We start from the raw sequence: 19,090 nt of genomic DNA on the forward strand, positions 1-19,090 counted from the left end.
GGGTGTCTTGAAAGGCGCCATCGCTGACGTCATATTTACTAGCCGGAAGTAGTTGTGTCCGCTGAGGAAAATGGCTGGGCTGCTGAAAAAGGTAGGATTAGAGGTCATGTTTTGTTTAACGGCAAAAAGAATGCAGTTCAAACTGAGTTAATATTTGTTCTCACCATATTGTTACAGTTTACGGTTTACTACCATCGGCCAATAGTGCAGTTTAAACAGGAGGTGTGATGCTAGCTGAGTTAGCATTGTGTTGGCAGTTAGCTGCCGGATGGGAAAACTCACGGTTAAACACAGGTTAATATGACACATAAACACGGGTTTATATTATTTACAGGGGTAAATATTACACACAGAGGGTTCAGAATGACCGGACAGAGACCCTGCCGGGGAGAGACGGCGGTAACTACAGCATAGCTTAACCCTTAGATGCATAAGTGGGTCTGTTTTGACCCGGTGAGGTGGTTTTCTTAGAGTATCTTTGTAATTACATTTTTTTTCATTTCATATTTCAGCTATTCCTCAAAAACCATGTTTTGGATATCATGCCATTCACATTTTAAGAAATTGTAGTTTTTGTATTTCCACCATAGACTGTATATATAAAGATGTCCACCCCAAGCTTCCATAAGTGGGTCAAAAATGACCCGCATGTATTTTCTATGGAGTTTCGTTTTTTTTTTCAAAATGTAAAAAAAATGTAAAATTATAAATAGTGAAAAATTAAATATAAAAAATAATTCTAGTGTGAACCAAAATATACAAGTGATTTTTTTTAGCCAAAAATGGCATAAAAACACACATTATTCTAATACGGGTCCTTTTTGACCCGCTTATGGAAGAGTTCAGGGTCCAGTCACTCGTGCATCTTTAAGATAAGCATACAATTATTATAAATGGACTATCCATTTCAATGGTTTAAGTCAGGGGTACTCAAATACAAATCTTAAAGGTCCAAAATAAATGTTTCAATAAGACAAAGGTCCGTTTATTACGGTCATTCAAACTTTTAAACAATTGCAACAAGATTCTTAATACGAGGTTGCAAAAACAAAAATAATCTGTATGCAGCCGTTTTCATTGTTATTGTGTCTGTGCTTGACCCCTCAGAGTCGCAGAGCTGCACAGTTATGAATAAAGGCAGCTGCACCCTCTTTCATTCAGCATTCCCATTATTGCTTTATAAATGTCTTGCCCCCTTGTGTGTCCACTGAGGTTCGTCAGGCCCAACACATCTTCAACAAACTCCCCCTTTGCCTCATCATAACAACTCACAAACACCAGCAACTGAGCATTGTCAGTGGTGTCAGTGGACTCACCCACAGCTAAGGAAATGCACTGTGCATTTTTTATTCCATCACAAAGCTGATGAATCAAATCACCAGCCAGTATTTATGTTCTTCTGGTTGCTGTGGAATCTGAGAGGGGGATTTGCTTGATTTGACCTGTTATTTCCTCTTTTTGTTTGCCTTCAACATGGTCTCCATCACTTCAGTCATGCATTATTTTATACTTCAGTTATTATCCAGTGGAAAGTCCTTACCTGCTGGCCTAGTTCAATCAAAGTGGTTACTTTCTGTTGGCTGGGCAGTGTAGTTTTACACACCGTCTGATTTGACTTTCTCAGGACTTAAAACAGTTTTTTGGGGGCAGACCCCCTCAAAGAAAATAATATATTTACACACGTAAGGTCATCATCTTAATAGTTGTGTATGCTCATCTGTGAGCGGAGCATCAAGTTGATGTCTATTACAGCTGAATGCGGCGATTACCATTTTGTTCAGCAAAACGCCTCACAAACGTATTAAGATCAACAGCTTTAGTGCGTTTTGATTCAATGCTGAGTACAGCCACACTGACAGTCTCTTCTCTGTCAGACCGCAAATACCTCATTCCTTCAGTACTTGGGTCCGAATGCTTCTCGTTTTGCGCCGTCCAGTTCAAAATGAAATCGCCGCCAATCATATGTCCACGCTCGCGCCAGGACCGGGGGAGGGGTTACATGACGTGCATCTTGTGCTGCATTCACTTGCACTCGGACATTAGAGACTTTCTCTCATAAATGTCCGATGAGCCACAACTTTTCTTTCAAAACAAAGCTGCCAACTGGGGTGGCAGCTGGGGTGGCAAGGCTATTGTTTAGGGTGTCAGTTGCCACCCCGGTAGGTGAAACTAGGCTACTAGCTACAGTACAGATGGAACTAGATGAGCTGTTAACTCTCGCTCTGAATTTTTTTTGTTTTTGTTTTAATTCTCGCTCTGACTTAGACAGGTTGAAAGAGACACACACATTTTTCCCACCCGCATTCCGCGAAGACCCGCCCTACTGTGCCTCTGATTCGCAGATTGTTTGGGGGGAAAAAACGCTGACTGGATGCTGAATGTGATTGGACCAAAGCGTTGACACACACAGGTGGAACACAGTGGAACAGTCAGACATGTAGAGCGCTGTTTGCAGTGGACATAGCGGAGAATTTTGACTCGTTGTAAATGCGTTGTGGCGATGTCTCACATATAATACAGAGAGATCATACATATGAAAAGTATAATTTGCTCAGAGTCCGGAGACAGTGGTGGTTCGGTCCGGATCCGGACCGGAGTCCGTAGTTTGAGGATGCCTGGTTTAAGTTGTAAAGGTGCATCATTAGTAGTAGCAACAGAATGAAATAAAGTTGCATTGTAGTTTGTCAATATGATGAGGTCCTGCTGGTTCCTCACAGCATGTGAAACATGTCGATGCACTTAATGTCATAGCAGGAACTGCAGGTAGACCTAATATTATGAGATGATATAAGTATAATATGTTGTTGCTGAGGGCCTGTCCCGTCTGGATTTAACTGTAAGGCCTAGTACTATACATCTGTAAGGCCTAGTACTATACATCTGTAAGGCCTAGTACTGTACATCTGTAAGGCCTGGTACTGTACATCTGTAAGGCCTAGTGCTGTACATCTGTAAGGCCTAGTACTATACATCTGTAAGGCCTAGTGCTGTACATCTGTAAGGCCTAGTACTATACATCTGTAAGGCCTAGTACTATACATCTGTAAGGCCTAGTACTGTACATCTGTAAGGCCTAGTACTATACATCTGTAAGGCCTAGTACTGTACATCTGTAAGGCCTAGTACTATACATCTGTAAGGCCTAGTACTGTACATCTGTAAGGCCTAGTACTATACATCTGTAAGGCCTAGTACTGTACATCTGTAAGGCCTAGTACTGTACATCTGTAAGGCCTAGTACTATACATCTGTAAGGCCTAGTACTGTACATCTGTAAGGCCTAGTACTGTACATCTGTAAGGCCTAGTACTGTACATCTGTAAGGCCTAGTACTGTACATCTGTAAGGCCTAGTACTGTACATCTGTAAGGCCTAGTACTGTACATCTGTAAGGCCTGGTACTGTACATCTGTAAGGCCTAGTGCTGTACATCTGTAAGGCCTAGTACTGTACATCTGTAAGGCCTAGTACTATACATCTGTAAGGCCTAGTACTGTACATCTGTAAGGCCTAGTACTGTACATCTGTAAGGCCTAGTACTATACATCTGTAAGGCCTAGTACTGTACATCTGTAAGGCCTGGTACTGTACATCTGTAAGGCCTAGTGCTGTACATCTGTAAGGCCTAGTACTATACATCTGTAAGGCCTAGTACTATACATCTGTAAGGCCTAGTACTATCTGTAAGGCCTGGTACTGTACATCTGTAAGGCCTAGTACTGTACATCTGTAAGGCCTAGTACTATACATCTGTAAGGCCTAGTACTATCTGTAAGGCCTGGTACTGTACATCTGTAAGGCCTAGTACTGTACATCTGTAAGGCCTAGTACTGTACATCTGTAAGGCCTAGTACTATACATCTGTAAAGCCTAGTACTATACATCTGTAAGGCCTAGTACTGTACATCTGTAAGGCCTAGTACTATACATCTGTAAAGCCTAGTACTGTACATCTGTAAGGCCTAGTACTGTACATCTGTAAGGCCTAGTACTATACATCTGTAAAGCCTAGTACTGTACATCTGTAAGGCCTAGTACTGTACATCTGTAAGGCCTAGTACTGTACATCTGTAAGGCCTAGTACTATACATCTGTAAAGCCTAGTACTATACATCTGTAAGGTCTAGTACTGTACATCTGTAAGGCCTGGTACTGTACATCTGTAAGGCCTAGTGCTGTACATCTAAGGCCTAGTACTGTACATCTGTAAGGCCTAGTACTGTACATCTGTAAGGCCTAGTACTATACATCTGTAAGGTCTAGTACTGTACATCTGTAAGGCCTGGTACTGTACATCTGTAAGGCCTAGTACTATACATCTGTAAGGTCTAGTACTGTACATCTGTAAAGCCTAGTACTATACATCTGTAAGGTCTAGTACTGTACATCTGTAAGGCCTGGTACTGTACATCTGTAAGGCCTAGTGCTGTACATCTAAGGCCTAGTACTGTACATCTGTAAGGCCTGGTACTGTACATCTGTAAGGCCTAGTACTGTACATCTGTAAGGCCTGGTACTGTACATCTGTAAGGCCTAGTACTGTACATCTGTAAGGCCTAGTACTGTACATCTGTAAGGCCTAGTACTGTACATCTGTAAGGCCTGGTACTGTACATCTGTAAGGCCTAGTACTGTACATCTGTAAGGCCTAGTACTGTACATCTGTAAGGCCTAGTACTATACATCTGTAAGGCCTAGTACTATCTGTAAGGCCTGGTACTGTACATCTGTAAGGCCTAGTGCTGTACATCTGTAAGGCCTAGTGCTGTACATCTGTAAGGCCTAGTACTGTACATCTGTAAGGCCTAGTACTGTACATCTGTAAGGCCTAGTACTGTACATCTGTAAGGCCTAGTACTATACATCTGTAAGGCCTAGTACTATACATCTGTAAGGCCTAGTACTGTATATCTGTAAGGTCTAGTATCTGTAAGGCCTAGTACTGTACATCTGTAAGGCCTAGTACTGTACATCTGTAAGGCCTAGTGCTGTACATCTTTAAGGCCTAGTGCTGTACATCTGTAAGGCCTAGTACTATACATCTGTAAGGCCTAGTACTGTACATCTGTAAGGCCTGGTACTGTACATCTTTAAGGCCTAGTGCTGTACATCTTTAAGGCCTAGTACTGTACATCTGTAAGGCCTGGTACTGTACATCTGTAAGGCCTAGTGCTGTACATCTTTAAGGCCTAGTGCTGTACATCTTTAAGGCCTAGTGCTGTACATCTGTAAGGCCTAGTACTATACATCTGTAAGGCCTAGTATCTGTAAGGCCTAGTGCTGTACATCTGTAAGGCCTAGTGCTGTACATCTGTAAGGCCTAGTGCTGTACATCTGTAAGGCCTAGTGCTGTACATCTGTAAGGCCTAGTACTATACATCTGTAAGGCCTAGTACTGTACATCTGTAAGGCCTAGTACTATACATCTGTAAGGCCTAGTACTGTACATCTGTAAGGCCTAGTACTGTACATCTGTAAGGCCTAGTACTGTACATCTGTAAGGCCTAGTGCTGTACATCTGTAAGGCCTAGTACTATACATCTGTAAGGCCTAGTACTGTACATCTGTAAGGCCTAGTGCTGTACATCTGTAAGGCCTAGTACTGTACATCTGTAAGGCCTGGTACTGTACATCTGTAAAGCCTAGTACTGTACATCTGTAAGGCCTAGTACTGTACATCTGTAAGGCCTAGTACTGTACATCTGTAAGGCCTAGTACTATACATCTGTAAGGCCTAGTGCTGTACATCTGTAAGGCCTAGTACTATACATCTGTAAGGCCTAGTGCTGTACATCTGTAAGGCCTAGTACTGTACATCTGTAAGGCCTGGTACTATACATCTGTAAAGCCTAGTACTATACATCTGTAAGGTCTAGTACTGTACATCTGTAAGGGCCTGGTACTATAACATCTGTAAAGCCTAGTACTAAACATCTGTAAGGGTCTAGTACTGTACATCTGTAAGGGCCTGGTACTGTAACATCTGTAAGGCCTAGTGCTGATACATCTAAGGGCCTAGTACTGTACATCTGTAGGCCTAGTACTGTACATCTGTAAGGGCCTAGTACTATACATCGTATAGGTCTAGTACTGTAAATCTGTAAGGCCTGGTACTGTACATCTGTAAGAGGCCTAGTACTATACATCTTGAAGGGTCTAGTACTGTACATCTGTAAAGCCTAGGTACTATACAGCTGTAAGGTCTAGTACTGTACATCTGTAAGGCCTGGTACTGTACAGATCTGTAAGGCCTAGTGCTGTACATCTAAGGCCTAGTACTGTACATCTGTAAGGCCTGGTACTGTACATCTGTAAGGCCTAGTACTGTACATCTGTAAGGCCTGGTACTGTAACATCTTGTAAAGGCCTAGTACTGTACATCTGTAAGGCCTAGTACTGTATGTAAGGCCTAGTACTACATCTGTAAGGCCTAGTACTATACATCTGTAAGGCCTAGTACTATCTGTAAGGCCTGGTACTGTACATCTGTAAGGCCTGGTACTGTACATCTGTAAGGCCTAGTACTGTACATCTGTAAGGCCTGGTACTGTACATCTGTAAGGCCTAGTACTGTACATCTGTAAGGCCTGGTACTGTACATCTGTAAGGCCTAGTACTGTACATCTGTAAGGCCTAGTACTGTACATCTGTAAGGCCTAGTGCTGTACATCTGTAAGGCCTAGTGCTGTACATCTGTAAGGCCTAGTACTGTACATCTGTAAGGCCTAGTACTGTACATCTGTAAGGCCTAGTACTGTACATCTGTAAGGCCTAGTACTATACATCTGTAAGGCCTAGTACTATACATCTGTAAGGCCTAGTACTGTATATCTGTAAGGTCTAGTATCTGTAAGGCCTAGTACTGTACATCTGTAAGGCCTAGTACTGCACATCTGTAAGGCCTGGTACTGTACATCTGAATGCAGCCAGTCATCAACATTGGGCCTAACTCTTTTCCCCTTTTCATTTCACTTTGAAAACATTGTTCTGTTGAAACATTGATTAGTGAAATCACTATACTGCTGATATTCTGGTGAGTATTGTAAATGATATATCAATGATTGATTCACAGCTTGTGTAGTAGTTAAGCCGACTGTCTGTTAGGGCGCGATAATGAGATTGAAAGACCATTTATAAAAAAATTAATTAAAAAAACATTATTCACATTAAAAAAATGTAACCGTTGGTCTCCTCCTCTCTTCCAGACGACCGGCCTGGTGGGCCTGGCTGTGTCCCACAATCCTCATGAGGTGAGCACCGTGTCCTCACATCTATCTGTGATCACATGATGTTCTGCAGCCATCACTTTTAGTCCCTGTGCATTAGGGCTGCTCGATTATGGCAAAAATGATAATCTCCATTATTTGGGTCAATAATTGTAATTGCGATTATTAAATGTGATTATTCATTGACTTTGAAAATATCCATTTATTGGAGAAAAAAATGTGAACAGTATGTTTTTAACAGTTGATTCCCCTGAACTTTAAGTAGAATTCAACTGAAAAACCCAAAAAATAAATAATAAAAAAAGAATCGTTTTATTTCTATTACGTTGTTTTCGTAATCGTTGCAAGCCATAATCGTAATCGCGATTTAAAATACGATTAATTGAGCAGCCCTACTGTGTATTACCTCCACTGACCCCCCTGCTCTGTCTCAGCATCTGAGGAGTCTCTACTCCAAGATCCTGGAGTCCTTGCAGACCATGCCGCAGGACGCCGCCTACAGGAAGTACACCGAGCAGCTGGTGGGCGAGAGGTTCAACCACGTCCAATCAGTGAGTGAGGAGATCCTTTGGCTGCTGAACTCAAGTCTAACAAGAGAATATTAATATATACCAGGGAGGCGCTGGTGCACATTTCTCAGTCGATATCGATGTTTAGAATATCATTTGTCCGGTTCCCAAAGTATTTTCTATGTTCGTATTATGAATTCTGTTTTGTGTCATGGAAACAAATCCTTGTTATGAAAAATATGAACAGAGCAGAGAGAAGATACATTCTCCATCTATCATTTACTGAGAGCCAATGAGCATGCTGGTGTTATTTTCTTATTGGCAAAATGATTGTAGTGATTTTGAAATGTCTTTGAGGATTGGGTTGGAGTGTGTATGGCGTGTGTCTCATGACTGTGTCTGTTCTCAGGAGCCTGATGTTGATAAGCTGGAGAATAAGATCAACTGTGGGCAGATTGAAGAGGTTATTTTCCAGGTAGGTCCCTGATAAGTGCCTTCACACATGATTCACTTAGTGCTGCAGCAGGGAGACACCAAACGTCTCTCCCATGAGGGACTTGGTCTGGCCCGATGCAAATCCCCTGTTCACTGTTCTCTGATCTCTTCATGGGATGAAATGTATTTCTGTTGCCTGGTGGTTCACAGTTGGATACTAAAGATAGCCTCTTGCCTGATAAGCTCAAACCTGCCAGAGTCTTTTCATCTCCCTTAGCAAAAAATGGAATTTGTGTAAATGTATTTCCTGAAAGCATTATATCTGAAGTGGCTGTGCGTCCTGTGTGCAGGCTGAGTGTGAGCTGTCTCTGGCAAGGAAGATGTCTGAGTGGAAACCCTGGGAGCCGCTGATAGAGGAACCCCCCACCAACCAGTGGAAGTGGCCTGTGTGAGCCCCCTGTGTGTGCTGTCATACTGTGTGTTTGTGTGTGTGTGTGAGATCATCCCTGCTTCTAATGAAGTACTGTACAAATAAAAACCCTTCAAACATCTCCCCATTTATTCTCAAGTCATTCAAGAACAACACACAACCTCTGATCACATGGGTCTCTGTATATTAAAGACATGACAGTGAGGATCACATGGTTCAGCTTTCCATACACAACCTGGGAAATAACAGTCAACATTTGTATTTCAACTAGTTTGTTAGCAGATGTTATACTAAGTGTCATGGTTGTAGTTAAGACTTGGGTCACTCAGGTTGTCCAGGTAAAGTGTGTCCCCTAAATGTTTGGTTCAATATGGAGTGCCTGTAGTAAATATGCCACGACAAAGTCCCTTCATTCAGTGATCATATTCCAAGTAAGAAAGATCCCCTTTCCAGCTGCTACAGTTCTTAAGAGCAAAGGAAGCATTATGTACAGCACTAAACCCAATCCACAAACTGCTGCAGAAGTAGCTCAGGAACACCGACTCAGACACTGCTGCCTCTCTGGAGCAGCTGGAGCATGATGGGATAGATGGGAGCAAACTCCTTCCCCTGCCGGGCCCTTACCGCCTGCACGTAGGCCTCCAGAGCGCCCCTGCAGGAGAGCACAGTTAGCTGGTGACGTTCACTTATCTTGTTGACCATCGGGAAACACCCCTTTTAAACTTGAGTGAATATATGAGGAATTATAAGATACCATTTCAAATGTCTGAAGTACGTAATGCACCGCTTCAACACAACATGCATCAGATGCCTGCCACTCACCAACACTCTGCACTGCTGCTGTCTTTAATGTGAATATGCAGAGGTGTGTATTGCATAACTGAAATGAAATTAAGTTTCATTTTGCAAAATGACTCTTCTCCCAAAGGAAAACCACAGCAATGATTCATCACTTGTTTTAACGTTATGTTTATGTTGGTTATATACAGGCCAGTGTGATGTAGAGCTGTCTCAGTCACTGCTCTGTCGCAACACTTATTGCAGTAGTGTTATACTATTATTAGATTCCACACAATGGTTTCTGATATAAACAGTGTTGTTACGTCAGTCCCAGTTTGCACTTGATCCTGCAAGTTATTCAAATGATGGATGTTATTCCACAATTGAAATGTTTTATAGGGTTATGATTGTTAGACCATGCAGCATGCTCACTTTAAAGGGTAAGAGAATGAGAACAGACCTGATGAGGGAGAGCCGGTCCCGCTCAGAGGGGTGATCGTCCAGCCACTGGGAATACCGCGCCACAGACCACTCTGCTCTCTGTGGGGGGGGGGGGACACTGCTTTAAGTATAGATGTACACCAAAAGCATTGTGAGGACAATTGGTCAGATATTGGTCGGAGGGTTAGGCCTGGTTTAAGGTTCGGGTTAGCTTTGCTGTAGTCTGTAAGGAATAAGAGTTCTCACAAGTAAAACAAAAGTGTGTGTGTGTGTGTGTGTGTGTGTAGACCTGGTGAGGAGACTTGAGCTCGGGGGGGGCTCTGGTGAAGAAGAAGTGCAGCAGGGTGCTGCAGGGGAACAGCTCCCCCACAGCCAGGCTGCTGGAGATCAGCTCGCTGCTCTGGAACAGCAGCGGCCTGAAACACACACATTCCCATATTTTTAGATGTGCCTATTGTTAAGTACCCCAGTTTTTGTTGTTGTTTACATCGCTATAGAAAAAATAAGCATACAGCATTTGATTGGTTTCCCTCCTTCCAAACAGCTCTATTTGATTCAGTTTCAGATTATTATACAAATCAACTCCAACGAGAGAGCAACCTGAGTAAGTCATTGCAGTTATCTTTATTGCTTCAATACTTTTGATACAATTCATTTGGTTATATTGAGTTGCAGTCACGGATCATTTTGAAACCCTTCCTCCATGCAGAGCAGATCTGAGCTGCAGAGTAATGTGTTGCAGAGCCTCTCTTGAACATTACCAAATTCCTTCCACTAACATTTGTGACGGCCCCTAGGCCTTAGACCCAATTCCCCGGTTAGCCACTCCCCCAATCAGGAGAGATTGATGGCACCTGATTTAGGTTGACTGCTCAGCTACAAGTATGGGTGCCTGAGCAGTCAGTCTCTCTCTCTCCTCTTGGGTTGCTTGGCTCTACTGGACCTTGGTTTGCTTTATATACTGATGCATGTTCACACACCCACCCACTACACACATTACTGATTAACTGACTTCATAATTAACTTAGTTTCTTTAAATAAATGCACTTTAATTGGATATGAATCATGTGTGGTCTCCTTCTTTTGTCTGTCCTTGAGCCAGGGCGTGACACATTATTGCCTTGCAACACAGTTGTAAAGGTGATTTTAGAGCACTATATACATATATATTCTCTACTAGACAGGAGCATATAAAGAAGCACACAAACCTGAAGGAGCGCAGCATCCGGTAAGGTTTCCCCAAATCAGACACTCTCCTGCACAGAGGAGCCACCGCCAACTCCATCTGACACACACACACAGTGATCATTAGACACACACAGTGATCATTGGACACAAACTGAGGCCACGTTGACACGGAGACGAAACGGGCTGTATCCGCTACAGTTCTCTATCGTATGGACGGTTCGTTCACACGAGGCCGTAAAGGAACCGTGGAAACGGAGCCCTCAAACGATAACGGCTCCCAGGGTGGGTAGATCTGCGGACGAAACGCTCTGGGGGGCCTTAACGGCTCCGTGTGTACGTCCTATACGACCATTTCCTGATAACGATGACGCCATAGCCCTGCCTCTCCCCACCTCTGCTGCTCACCTCCGCGTACCCCGCGTCATTGCTGATGTGTTTCGCCAACAACAACAACAATGGCGGATCACAGTGTTGCTTTCGTGCTCCAGACGCTACTGACCATGCTACAGATGTTAGTGCAAGATCTACAGCTCCTCTACCACAACCATCAGCAACAAGTGGACATGGAGAACTACATGAACTACATGTTGCTAAATCCACCGCGGAGAATAAACAGAAGGGCAACCAGGCAACCATGGCAACCATGCTCGGGGGTCTTCTTCGCTGCTTTCGGTGTATTTTGTGGCGGAAGTACAGCGCCACTTACAGGCCCGGCATATGTACTACAGCGCCTCCAGCGGGTCGAGCGGTCTCATGTGGACGGACCCTATTTTTTATATCGACTAAGGTTCGTTTTCATCTCCGTGTAAACGTGGCCTGACAGCCTGCTGAAGGACCAGGGGAGGACCCTTTGAAAGCAGGAAGAGGTCCCTCACCTGAGCGCAGTCAGCAGCCAGCCTCATCTTGCCCCCCTCCCCCAGGGGCCGCAGCAGGCTGCTGTGGCGGATGAACAGCTCGATGGCCCTCTGAGCGATGGACTCGGTGCTCTCGTAGATGAAATCCACACACTGGAAGTGTCTGAAGTAGTCGGCCATGACTCTGGAAATGAAGCCCTGCAGCTCCTTCATGTAGAGGGAGCACGGGACATCGGGCTTATCAGGGTTGCTCAGAGGCCTGCAACACACACATTTAAACACAGTTATGTCTCCAGAGAGAACAGAACAAGGACACACACATTAGAGGTGCCACACGTACACTCACAAGATCATGGACCAGTGACATAGGTCTTCACAGGGATATAAGTTCGATTAGTAAGCCCTCTAACAACCATCCTTTAAAGAGTACTCTCCTGCTGATGATCAGGTGTATATCAGTATGTAGTGTATCTACTTTAAAGAGTCCTCTCCTGCTGATGATCAGGTGTACAGTGGGGCAAAAAAGTATTTAGTCAGCCACCAATTGTGCAAGTTCTCCCACTTAAAAAGATGAGAGAGGCCTGTAATTGTCATCCTAGGTATACCTCAACTATGAGAGACAGAATGAGAAAAGAAAATCCAGAAAATCACATTGTCTGATTTTTAAACAATTTATTTGCAAATTATGGTGGAAAATAAGTATTTGGTCAATAACAAAAGTTCATCTCAATACTTTGTTATATACCCTTTGTTGGTAATGACAGAGGTCAAACGTTTTCTGTAAGTCTTCACAAGGTTTTCACACACTGTTGCTGGTATGTTGGCCCATTCCTCCATGCAGATCTCCTCTAGAGCAGTGATGTTTTGGGGCTGTCGCTGAGTAACACGGACTTTCAACTCCCTCCAAAGATTTTCTATGGGGTTGAGATCTGGAGACTGGCTAGGCCACTCCAGGACCTTGAAATGCTTCTTACGAAGCCACTCCTTCGTTGCCCGGGCGGTGTGTTTGGGATCACTGTCATGCTGAAAGACCCAGCCACGTTTCATCTTCAATGCCCTTGCTGATGGAAGGAGGTTGTCACTCAAAATCTCACGATACATGGCCCCATTCATTCTTTCCTTTACACGGATCAGTGGTCCTGGTCCCTTTGCAGAAAAACAGCCCCAAAGCATGATGTTTCCACCCCCATGTTTCACAGTAGGTATGGTGTTCTTTGGATGCAACTCAGCATTCTTTCTCCTCCAAACACGTCTAGTTAAGTTTTTACCAAAAAGTTCTATTTTGGTTTCATCTGACCATATGACATTCTCTCAATCCTCTTCTGGATCATCTAAATGCTCTCTAGCAAACTTCAGACGGGCCTGGACATGTACTGGCTTAAGCAGGGGGACACGTCTGGCACTGCAGGATTTGAGTCCCTGGCGCGTAGTGTGTTACTGATGGTAGCCTTTGTTACTTTGGTCCCAGCTCTCTGCAGGTCATTGACTAGGTCTCCCCGTGTGGTTCTGGGATATTTGCTCACCGTTCTTGTGATCATTTTGACCCCACGGGGTGAGATCTTGCGTGGAGCCCCAGATCGAGGGAGATTATCAGTGGTCTTGTATGTCTTCCATTTTCTAATAATTGCTCCCACAGTTGATTTCTTCACACCAAGCTGCTTACCTATTGCAGATTCAGTCTTCCCAGCCTGGTGCAGGTCTACAATTTTGTTTCTAGTGTCCTTTGACAGCTCTTTGGTCTTGGCCATAGTGGAGTTTGGAGTGTGACTGTTTGAGGTTGTGGACAGGTGTCTTTTATACTGATAACGAGTTCAAACAAGTGCCATTAATACAGTTAACGAGTGGAGGACAGAGGAGGCTCTTAAAGAAGAAGTTACAGGTCTGTGAGAGCCAGAAATCTTGTTTGTTTGTAGGTGACAAAATACTTATTTTACCGAGGAATTTACCAATTAATTAATTAAAAATCCTACAATGTAATTTCCTGGATTATTTCCCCCCATTTTGTCTCTCATAGTTGAAGTGTACCTAGGATGAAAATGACAGGCCTCTCTCATCTTTTTAAGTGGGAGAACTTGCACAATTGGTGGCTGACTAAATACTTTTTTGCCCCACTGTATATCAGTATGTAGTGTCTCTACTTTAAAGAGTCCTCTCCTGCTGATGTTCAGGTGTATATCAGTATGTAGTGTCTCTACTTTAAAGAGTCCTCTCCTGCTGATGTTCAGGTGTATATCAGTATGTAGTGTCTCTACTTTAAAGAGTCCTCTCCTGCTGATGTTCAGGTGTATATCAGTATGTAGTGTATCTACTTTAAAGAGTCCTCTCCTGCTGATGTTCAGGTGTATATCAGTATGTAGTGTCTCTACTTTAAAGAGTCCTCTCCTGCTGATGTTCAGGGTGTATATCAGTATGTAGTGTCTCTACTTTAAAGAGTCCTCTCCTGCTGATGTTCAGGTGTATATCAGTATGTAGTGTCTCTACTTTAAAGAGTCCTCTCCTGCTGATGTTCAGGTGTATATCAGTATGTAGTGTCTCTACTTTAAGAGTCCTCTCCTGCTGATGTTCAGGTGTATATCAGTATGTAGTGTCTCTACTTTAAAGAGTCCTCTCCTGCTGATGTTCAGGTGTATATCAGTATGTAGTGTCTCTACTTTAAAGAGTCCTCTCCTGCTGATGTTCAGGTGTATATCAGTATGTAGTGTATCTACTTTAAAGAGTCCTCTCCTGCTGATGTTCAGGTGTATATCAGTATGTAGTGTCTCTACTTGAAAGAGTCCTCTCCTGCTAATGTTTAGGTGTATATCAGTATGTAGTGTCTCTACTTTAAAGAGTCCTCTCCTGCTAATGTTCAGGTGTATATCAGTATGTAGTGTCTCTACTTTAAAGAGTCCTCTCCTGCTGATGTTCAGGTGTATATCAGTATGTAGTGTCTCTACTTTAAAGAGTCCTCTCCTGCTGATGTTCAGGTGTATATCAGTATGTAGTGTCCCTACTTTAAAGAGTCCTCTCCTGCTGATGTTCAGGTGTATATCAGTATGTAGTGTCTCTACTTTAAAGAGTCCTCTCCTGCTGATGTTCAGGTGTATATCAGTATGTAGTGTCTCTACTTTAAAGAGTCCTCTCCTGCTGATGTTCAGGTGTATATCAGTATGTAGTGTCTCTACTTTAAAGAGTCCTCTCCTGCTGATGTTCAGGTGTATATCAGTATGTAGTGTCTCTACTTTAAAGAGTCCTCTCCTGCTGATGTTCAGGTGTATATCAGTATGTAGTGTCTCTACTTTAAAGAGTCCTCTCCTGCTGATGTTCAGGTGTATATCAGTATGTAGTGTCTCTACTTTAAAGAGTCCTCTCCTGCTGATGTTCAGGTGTATATCAGTATGTTGTCTCTACTTTAAAGAGTCCTCTCCTGCTGATGTTCAGGTGTATATCAGTATGTAGTGTCTCTACTTTAAAGAGTCCTCTCCTGCTGATGTTCAGGTGTATATCAGTATGTAGTGTCCTCTACTTTAAAGAGTCCTCTCCTGCTGATGTTCAGGTGTATATCAGTATGTCGTGTCTCTACTTTAAAGAGTCCTCTCCTGCTGATGTTCAGGTGTATATCAGTATGTAGTGTCTCTACTTTAAAGAGTCCTCTCCTGCTGATGTTCAGGTGTATATCAGTATGTAGGCTCTACTTTACAGAGTCCTCTCCTGATGATGTCAGGTGTATATCAGTATGTTAGTGTCTCTACTTTAAAGAGTCCTCTCCTGCTGATGTTCAGGTGTATATCAGTATGTAGTGTCTCTACTTTAAAGAGTCCTCTCCTGCTGATGTTCAGGTGTATATCAGTATGTAGTGTCTCTACTTTAAAGAGTCCTCTCCTGCTGATGTTCAGGTGTATATCGATGTAGTGTCTCTACTTTAAAGAGTCCTCTCCTGCTGATGTTCAGGTGTATATCAGTATGTAGTGTCTCTACTTTAAAGAGTCCTCTCCTGCTGATGTTCAGGTGTATATCAGTATGTAGTGTCTCTACTTTAAAGAGTCCTCTCCTGCTGATGTTCAGGTGTATATCAGTATGTAGTGTCTCTACTTTAAAGAGTCCTCTCCTGCTGATGTTCAGGTGTATATCAGTATGTAGTGTCTCTTACTTTAAAGAGTCCTCTCCTGCTGATGTCCAGTGTGTATATCAGTATGTAGTGTCTCTACTTTAAAGAGTCCTCTCCTGCTGATGTTCAGGTTGTATATCAGTATGTAGTGTCTCTACTTTAAAGAGTCCCTCTCCTGCTGATGTTCAGGTGCATATCAGTATGTAGTGTCTCTACTTTAAAGAGTCCTCTCCTGCTGATGTTCAGGTGTATATCAGTATGTAGTGTCTCTACTTTAAAGAGTCCTCTCCTGCTGATGTTCATGGTGTTATCAGTATGTAAGTGTCTCTACTTTAAAGAGTCCTCTCCTGCTGATGTTCAGGTGTATATCAGTATGTAGTGTCTCTCACTTTAAAGAGTCCTCTCCTGCTGATGTTCAGGTGCATATCAGATGTAGTGTCTCTACTTTAAAGAGTCCTCTCCGGCTGATGTCAGGTGTATATCAGTATGTAGTGTCTCTACTTTAAAGAGTCCTCTCCTGCTGATGGTTCAGGTGCATATCAGTATGTAGTGTCTCTACTTTAAGAGTCCTCTTCCTGCTGATGTTCAGGTGCATATCAGTATGTAGTGTCTCTACTTTAAAGAGTCCTCTCCTGCTGATGTTCAGGTGTATATCAGTATGTAGTGTCTCTACTTTAAAGAGTCCTCTCCTGCTGATGTTCAGGTGTATATCAGTATGTAGTGTCTCTACTTTAAAGAGTCCTCTCCTGCTGATGTTCAGGTGCATATCAGTATGTAGTGTCTCTACTTTAAAGAGTCCTCTCCTGCTGATGTCAGGTGCAATCAGCATGTAGTGTCTCTACTTTCAAGAAGTCCTCTCGGGATGTTCAGGTGTATATCAGTATGTAGTGTCTCTACTTTAAAGAGTCCTCTCCTGCTGATGTTCAGGTGCATATCAGTATGTAGTGTCTCTACTTTAAAGAGTCCTCTCCTGCTGATGTTCAGGTGCATATCAGTATGTAGTGTCTCTACTTTAAAGAGTCCTCTCCTGCTGATGTTCAGGTGTATATCAGTATGTAGTGTCTCTACTTTAAAGAGTCCTCTCCTGCTGATGTTCAGGTGTATATCAGTATGTAGTGTTTCTACCTTGACATGTCTCCTTGCTTTAATGTTCAAAAAGCTCTTTATTGTTCTCATACTGCCTGTGCTGCAGCACCTCTTTTCACCCTCTGTCTGAAACCAGAGCCCAGTCTGCTCTGAGCTTAGAGATGTCCCGCTCCTTAGCCTATCACGTACAAAGTGTTGGAGTGCTAGCCAATAGGAGCGCAAGTGTTCCATAGTGATGTCACTTTGTTACTGAAGTAAACAAAGGAGTCCAGTAGAGCAGAGATCATGCTCTGTGGTATTTTCTCCGATAGCTGGGGGGTTTCTGGAGGGAATTCTTCAGGGGTCCCTGCAGAGGTACTCACCCTGAGAAGTCTTCTTGGTGCAGCGTGATGATGATGGCCTCGATGGAGTCACTCACTGACTGCAGCAGAGGCTGCACTGCACTGCTCATCAGGACCTGCACCGCCTGCCCCCCAGAGACAGAGCAGACCCTCAGCCTCTCATGTAGCAGTCAGTACAGTGGCAATGTGAGAAAGCAAAACAAACTCTGAATCTAAACCTGGAGCAGTTACTAAACATCCACACATCTTTGAATGACCCTGAGATCAGCTGCTGGAGAACAGTCATGTGTGCTGGCTTACTGCTGTGCACATTTATTCTAAATCAACACACATGTTCACAAAAAGACCAAGGCCATGTATTATGCAGGTTGTAGTTTTCTAACCCACCGTTATGACAAAAGGATGTGAGCTGCAGTATTTTTATAAATGGACACAAAGACATGAATATTGTACTCCAGAAGAGTGTGGCTACGTTACTGCAGAGGCATTCATGATTCAACTCAATTCATTCAACTCAACTGCAGACTAGCAAATGAATCAGTTAATGAATTAAAAATGAAAAGTAAAAATGAATAAAGAATAAAGAAAGAAGCGGTTTTCAGTGATACCTCCAAACAAGAAGAGAGGGCCTCTGCAGCGGGGGGGACACACACACCCGATCCTGATACAATCTGAAATACACAATACAGGGAGTCAAATAAAGCAGAACTAAATGATTAACCTCTTTTGTAAAGTAACGTCTAAAATATCATTGAAAGGTGACCCACAAAAAAACATTACAGAGTTTTAGATTTAGAATGTCCATCATAGGCAGACTGTTCCACAAAGTACTTGTGCTGGTATGTTGACGCTGGAGAGCTGCATTGTCCCCGTCTGCTGGATATTCTTTTCAAGCATCACAGACCACTATCATTCCTGCAGCACTTTTTTACATCCTGACCCGCAACAATAGCGGGATCGGACCGACGCCTGCTGCTTTGATCTACAGGTCCCCCAATATACGTCGCTTGAGCACCTCTTTAATTTAAAACAAGTTGTCATACATTCAAATTGCAATATCTTTAAGCAGCAATCTGTTGAAACAATTTCAACTGTTGGCGACATTGGCGATAGAGATGTGCAGTTGCCAAAAGTTCCTGTTAGTGCTATAGCCAAATTTAAGGAAGAGATTCCACCAATACTTAACTCGATAGCATGTCTGCATGTAAGGGAGGAAACTTATACAAAATGTACACCACCCCAAATTGATCATGTTGTTGATAGTGCTACAGATGCGCTGCGAATAAAATTAGACTCTGTTGCTCCTTTGAAAAAGAAGAAAATAAAACAACATAGATTAGCTCCATGGCATAATGCCAACACCCGCAAAATAAAGCAAAAGTCGAGACAACTTGAAAGGATATGGCGTTCTACTAAACTTGAAGAATCTCGTTTAATTTGGCATATTACTCTCAATGAATATAAGAAAGCACTGCGTAAAGCGAGAGCAGCTTACTACTCTTCATTAATAGATGAGAATAAGAATAATGCAAGATTTCTTTTCAGCGCTGTAGCCAGGCTGACAGAGAGCCACAGCTCTTTGTTCACATTATATATGCTTCCGTTAGGCAATATTATAGGGAATCATTCTGTAAACTTTCATTGTTATGCGGATGATACTCAACTATATTTATTAATCAAGCCTGATGAAATTAATCATCTAAATAAAATTCA

General features: G+C 42.9%; 2 protein-coding genes across 3 annotated transcripts in view; one reads left to right on the top strand and one right to left on the bottom strand.

Moving 5' to 3' along the window:
* Nucleotides 1–8,721, top strand: ndufa5 (NADH:ubiquinone oxidoreductase subunit A5). The gene is made up of 5 exons (XM_034221834.1): nucleotides 1–91; nucleotides 7,206–7,250; nucleotides 7,661–7,777; nucleotides 8,145–8,210; nucleotides 8,521–8,721. Exons 1-5 carry the CDS (start codon nucleotides 71–73, stop codon nucleotides 8,620–8,622), a joined length of 351 nt encoding a protein of 116 aa, XP_034077725.1. The 5' UTR covers nucleotides 1–70; the 3' UTR covers nucleotides 8,623–8,721.
* The window catches only part of LOC117549760 (conserved oligomeric Golgi complex subunit 5-like), a gene marked incomplete at its 5' end in the record, with an annotated part of 24,802 nt that continues 14,418 nt past the window's right edge, over nucleotides 8,707–19,090 (bottom strand). Inside the window, 7 exon segments of one of the 2 annotated variants that reach the window (XM_034221829.1) lie at nucleotides 8,707–9,252; nucleotides 9,841–9,920; nucleotides 10,111–10,237; nucleotides 11,030–11,106; nucleotides 11,885–12,122; nucleotides 17,399–17,493; nucleotides 17,986–18,048. In XM_034221829.1, coding sequence (XP_034077720.1) covers nucleotides 9,144–9,252; nucleotides 9,841–9,920; nucleotides 10,111–10,237; nucleotides 11,030–11,106; nucleotides 11,885–12,122; nucleotides 17,399–17,493; nucleotides 17,986–18,048 — 789 coding nt within the window. 2 annotated transcript variants of the gene reach the window in all.

The sequence above is a fragment of the Gymnodraco acuticeps genome, unplaced genomic scaffold (genome assembly GCF_902827175.1).
Source record: "Gymnodraco acuticeps unplaced genomic scaffold, fGymAcu1.1, whole genome shotgun sequence".
Classification (NCBI taxonomy): Eukaryota; Metazoa; Chordata; class Actinopteri; order Perciformes; family Bathydraconidae; genus Gymnodraco; species Gymnodraco acuticeps.

Excerpts from the sequence above, each read along its gene's own strand:
- ndufa5 (XM_034221834.1), top strand. The coding sequence starts at position 71 with ATGGCTGGGCTGCTGAAAAAG. Across the intron at positions 92-7,205 it reads TGGCTGGGCTGCTGAAAAAG|ACGACCGGCCTGGTGGGCCT; the intron begins GTAGGATTAGAG and ends CCTCTCTTCCAG. Across the intron at positions 8,211-8,520 it reads TTGAAGAGGTTATTTTCCAG|GCTGAGTGTGAGCTGTCTCT; the intron begins GTAGGTCCCTGA and ends TCCTGTGTGCAG.